General features: G+C 39.4%; 1 protein-coding gene across 1 annotated transcript in view; it reads left to right on the top strand.

Annotated features, from left to right (window-relative positions):
• Positions 1 to 6,000, top strand: part of LOC132646402 (interferon-inducible protein AIM2-like) — a 49,131-nt gene extending 43,131 nt beyond the window's left edge. The window contains exons 4-5 of the mRNA XM_060364715.1: positions 3,025 to 3,425; positions 5,658 to 6,000. Coding sequence (XP_060220698.1) covers positions 3,025 to 3,425; positions 5,658 to 5,813 — 557 coding nt within the window. The 3' untranslated portion in view covers positions 5,814 to 6,000. The remainder of the gene's footprint in view (positions 1 to 3,024; positions 3,426 to 5,657) is intronic.

Genomic DNA, 6,000 nt, shown 5'->3' on the forward strand with positions numbered 1-6,000 from the left:
CTTTGTGCTTCTCCTCCAGGGAGTTTCTATTCTTTTTTTTTTTTTTTTATCTCCAGTATAGTTGACAGTATGAATTTCCAGGACACAAAGCAATGTTTGTATTCAATAAACCACTTCTTAACCCCCACCAAATTATATGCATCTTGTTAGGTTCCTGATTGCTCCCTAAGAAGAATAGGCACATTCTTTGGGTTCAAATGACTAATAAAAAACAACAAAAGAATGCCTTATCAAGGGAATCCCTAAAATGAGAGATTCCAAAAGCAGTAATCTAAGGACACTATGTATGTAATATGGAAACCGAGAAGTGTATGCTGCCACATGGATGACCTGTCTTCTCAAGTGTTATTTATATCCAGTTTAAGTGATAAAGTAAGGATAAAATTCCAAACAGACAGACGTTGTTATGTAATTTTGAGGCACTCAGAGCAAGGCCTGATTCTGATCAATTTATTTTCAAAAGGTAGCCGAAATGAGAATGCATGTGTAGTTCTGACGTTTACCCACAGGGTGGCAGAAAGAACACATAATTGCTCCCGGTAACCACTTTTGTTTCTCCTGTACTGGCAAGCCAGCTGAATAAGTTTGTTAATATCTTTTGGTTTTTTTCCCCAAACTAATTCCTATTCCTGATTTTTTTTTTTCTGGTTAGGATGGTATAAAACCCAATTACTGATTTTTTTCTCTCTTCATTTTACCATTCTAATGATGATGGGACTTTTAAAATTTTTATTTATTTATTTATTCATTTTGTATCCCAGCTGTAGCCCCCCTCATCTCCTCCCAATCCCTCCTTCCCTTCCTCTTCTTCTTCCATGCCCCTTCTCTAGTCCACTGATAGGAGAGGTCCTCCTCCCTTTCCTTCTGACCCTAGCCTATTAGGTCTTATCAGGACTGGCTTCATTGTCCTCCCCTGTGGCCTATTAAGGCTGCTCCACCCTCAGGGGAAGGTGATCAAAGAACCAGCTACTGAGTTCATGTCAGAGACAGCTACTGTTCCCCTTACTAGGAAAACCACTTGGACACTGAGCTGCCATGGGCTACATCTGTGCAGGAGTTCCAGGTTATCTCCTTGCATGGTCCTTGGTTGGAGTATCAGTCTCAGAAAAGACCCCTGTGCCCATTTTTTTTTTTTTTTTGGTTCTGTTGTTCTCTTTCTGGAGCTTCTGTCCCCTCCAGGTCTTTCTATCTCTCTTCTTTCATAAGATTCCCTGTACTCTGTCCAAAGTTTGGCTATGAGTCTTAGCATCTGCTTTGATACCCTGCTGGGTAGAGACTTTCAGAGGCCCTCAGAGCCACCACAGAGGGCCTCTGATGGTGGGAATTTATCAGATTAGCTCAAAATGATCTACTTTGAGACCTGATTGAAAATTTAGGAGTGTCTGGCAGCACTGCATGCTCACCTAAAAGTCAGTTTAGTTCCTTTGCAGCTTAGAAGCTCTTAAGCACAATTGGGTCAGTGATGTCTATGGCTGCTATGGTGGAATGTTGATTTCTGGGTGGTTTCTTAGAAACCTGTGTTTATTCTGGTAAATGTCCAGCATGTCTACTCATGACCTTGCCTCATGAAATGTGAGGGATATCTGAACAGATTCAAGAGTGTCATTAAAGAATGACAGCAAGGTTCTGACCACTAGTTGACGCCTGGAGAGGAACACAGATGAGCACATAAGTATGATATAGCCAAGGAAATCTAACCAGATTCTTTAAATATAATGACAGGTTAGACAGATGAAAAGTATGCAACAAATGATTGAAGAAAATGAAATGTATCTAGTGGGAAGATGACACTTTTCTAAATCTTACCACAGTAACATCACAAATGATATTTTTTGGAAAAGTTCTTATTGATGTGGTGGGATAGAATGACAGGCTTATTCTCTTGGGATCCCTTAGTTCTCCATTCTCTTCTCTGATACTGACAATACTGGATGTTTTTATGTGCATGCTTGTCAAACAAACAAACAAACAAACAAACAAAGACAAAATAGTTTCCTAGAACTAACCACTGGAATATCAGTTTAACTTCCTGTAAGCATATCTAGTCATTTTGACATTAGTCACATGCCATCTTCATTTACAAAGCTCACACTCCATAACAGCAAAGTGGAGTTAAAATATGGCAAAGAAAACCTAGTGATGTTTTTAAGTAAGTTTATGGTTTTGTGTCCTGGGCTCATGTGACTCAGAGACCACGAGTTAGACATGCCTATAAGAGCAAAGGTCTGTATGATATTCCTGACCAAGATTCAACTACTTTCTGTTGTTTGAAATACAGTGACAGAATATACTTATTATGTGACCACTGTTAGCCATATTCATATTCATTAAATGGTTTGATTTCCAACAGAACCAAAGCCATGAACATGCCTGAATGGTTTGGATTCTGTGAGAAACTACATTTAACAAGTTCTTTTGTTTTGTTTTTGAGACAGGGTTTCTCTGTGTAGCTGCATGTATTGGTCACAGTAAGACTAACTTCATTTTGTTTATTTGTAATTGACCACTGTTATTCCAGTCTTGCTAATGCCTCAATGCTAATGCCGCATGAGATGAGGTGAAACTAAGCCTTCTACAATGCATCCCATAATGCTGGGAAAGCCACATGCTCATTCCCTGCCCTTCTCCTCACCATAGAAGGGGTAGTGCCTTAGGATTCTCTTTATACACTACTGCCATCTTGGGAGGGAGATATCATGGTTAAAACTGAAACCATTCCTCTTAACCTCTAGAGGAACTTCTCTCAGTCTCATGGTTTTAGAAGGTACCTCTGTTGTATTCTGAGATGTTCCCTAATGTACCTTGTCTGTAAATAGTCATGTGTTGTATTCTTGAGAGGGACTGAAGATGGGAAACTCCTAATCCCTCACATTGCTGCTATTTCCTTTCTATTTTCTTCTCAAAAGTTAGTGATATAATAATTCTCAACCATGCTTGCTTATGTATCTTAGATTAACATGTTTGTTTCTTCTTTCTCCCTTCCTCCTTTTTTTCCTCCTCTTTCTCTTCTTCTTTCTTCTTCAGTTGAAGGTAAACCCATGATAAATACAAAGAAAAATACACATACAAAAAAGAAAAATATAGATACAAAAATGAAAAATACAAATATAAAGAAGGTTACAAATACAAAGAAGAAGGTTACAGATACAAAGAAGAAGGTTACAGATACAAAGAAGAAGGTTACAGATACAAAGAAGAAGGTTACAAATACAAAGAAGAAGGTTGCAGATACAAAGAAGAAGGTTACAAATACAAAGAAGGTTGCAGATACAAAGAAGAAAGTTACAAATACAAAGAAGATAGATACAAATACAAAGAAAAGAACACAGAATGTAAAAGAAAGAAGTCAAGCTAAAAACTGTTCTATTGCCTCTGCCACCAGCAGAGACAAACAGTCTGCTGTAAAAGTCTCTCCTCAAGATAAGGTAGGCAGTACTCCTCTTTATCAGCATATTCTCTCATCACTGTCCCTGTCATCTAGCACTTGAAGCCTTCTTATTTTCTCAGAGCTTACAAATCAGGAAAACAAGGCTATGACAGGAAAGATACGCCTACAGTACAAAAAGAAAAGTTTCTCTACCCAGTAAGATTTTAATTTCTGCCATGCTTGGTATTTACATGTTGCTATGTTAGCCTCTATTTGGCAGAAACTCTGACAGGGACTGTTTTCAGTGAGGACCTTTTTGAGTGCTCTTGGCATTAGGTCTTGTGAAGAGGTTTAGGAAGTGAAGGAATGGGGAGACTTTCTGGTTCAGTGGAATTGCAGCAAACAGTTCAGCCTGTCCTGTGGGAGACTTGGGAGCCAAGAATGGCCTTGAGGACTGTCACAATGTGGATGGAAAAGACAATCCCTTTACTCACTGTGTGCCTGCTCTTAATGGGGTGAAGAGGCTCTTTGTAGCAGAGAGAGTAAAACTTGGTAGAGTGTCCGTCCCTCAGTCCTGATAGAGCAGTAGGCAGGGATCCACCACAAATCCAGCAAGCATGTGCAGTTTCATTTCTTGTGAAAAAACTGTCATGTAATTTTATAGAGGAGCATGATTAGGGTATATATATCATTCTGTCAGGAGCACCCACCCACTTCATCTGTGCATGGCTCAGAAATTTCTAGAATTGTCAAGAAAGCAATACCCAGGTTTAAGTGTTACATTTTAGTGAACAGATATAAAAATACATATTGTATAGTCTGGAAAATCTAAATACAGTGCCTGGGAGGGAAGACAAGACATTCTGTAATAGTCCTCAGTAAACTTGATATTTCCCTGCTTTGGACTGTAAGACATGGGGTCTCACAGCTCAGGAGTTCAAGATCGCGCCCTTCCCAGAAACTCCCACGGACCACGACTCATTGCAAAAGCAAGAGGTTTATTAACCATTGCGCAATGGGGTCACCCCTGCCGGTCAGCAAAGAGTGGCACCAGAAGACAAAGGCCTTTAGGTTTTTAAAAGAAAAATTGCAGGAGATTTGAAGTTGCAGTTTTGGCAATTTAGGATTGGATGAGGAAGCTATAAAGTAAGATAATTGGTTAGTCTTAGGTGCTCAAGCTTGGCCAGTCCCACCAAGTGTGGATGCAGCTGCAATTGAAGGTGGGGCTGGTTAGCTCATCCTTGAAGATCAGGGCTCTTGGCTGGAGGTCAGGAGCTACTCAAAGATGAATCGGGGCCGTCTGGGTTGGTTGCTAAGAAACATTATCTCGAAGACAAGGGTCTGGTCGTTCTTTTTGCTGAGTGAAGGTCATTGCTTGCTCGCTTTTTTTCTATCTGTCCTCACAGATAGGGTCACATTTCTCCATTCTCTGGAAAGGTACTAAGAGGCTTTAGCTTAACCTGAACCTAAAACTCAAAACTATAGACTTTAGAAGACATATAGATTACAAAGTTAGTCTGACCCTTTCAGGACCAAATGAAGTGTGGGATGCTGCCCATTAGATGTATTCATGAGTTCCCATTCCAAGGTCTCCCAGATGCAGTTCAAAACAGTCTTCTGTGCCTCTTTTTCTCAGGGTCTCCCCTTGGTTATGGATTGTTAATTGCTTTTAAAAATAGCATTGCTTCTAAAACATACACATGTACTAACTAACACAGAGACACGTGTGTGCACACACTGTCTCCCATTGCTCTTAATTTCTTAATTTGGAAGAACAAAAATAAAGTTGCCATAATCTTAGTGTGTAGAGAAAAGTGGCAATATTTCACTAGTGTATTTAGTTATTTGAGCATTTATCCAATAAGGAATGCATTGTACTTTATCCTTTCTTAAATCGATTAAAATAGTTTGTTATATAGCCCTATAAAACATTTAATTTTTATATGTTGTTATAATATTTTTAAACTTTAATTTATTTGTGTATTTTTTTTAAATAAAGGAGTGCTCTGTTTTTATGTACATCTACATGCCAGAAGAGGGCATCAGATCCTTTATCTGATGGTCATGATCCACCACATGGTTGCTGGTAATTGAACTCATGATATTTGGAAGAGCAGCCAGTGTTCTTAACCCCTGAGCCATTTCACCAGCCCCATACTGTAAGATTTTATTTGACAAAATACTTTTTTAGGATTTAAATGATTTTAATAATTTATGACTACAAATAATAAGATGTAATTTTTATGTAAGCTGTAATGTATAATTTATTTATTTTTAATTCTCCCTTTAGGTCACAAGCCTTGGGACATGGCCAGGGCAGCAAGCCGGAAGTACGAGCTTCTCTGGTGGGAATCCCAGTGTTGTTGGCTTCCCGGCATCAGATGAAATTCTAAATCAAATGTTCTGCCTCTCCCGAAATGTCAGTGTCCATTTGGGAGTCATGTAAAACAAACTCTGAAGGATATGGTGGAACATGACACAGATGGGTTTCCCCATAAGAAAACTCTTAGGCATATGATAGATCAACTTTAACAATAGATGGCTTCAGGGGCTCAGGGCTCCCAGAGGGCCACTGCTTTCATGAACCCTGCAGGGGCCGGGTATGGGGTAGGTCGGGTGGAGGATGGGGATGG

This window comes from Meriones unguiculatus, chromosome 11 (assembly GCF_030254825.1).
Source record: "Meriones unguiculatus strain TT.TT164.6M chromosome 11, Bangor_MerUng_6.1, whole genome shotgun sequence".
NCBI lineage: Eukaryota > Metazoa > Chordata > Mammalia > Rodentia > Muridae > Meriones > Meriones unguiculatus.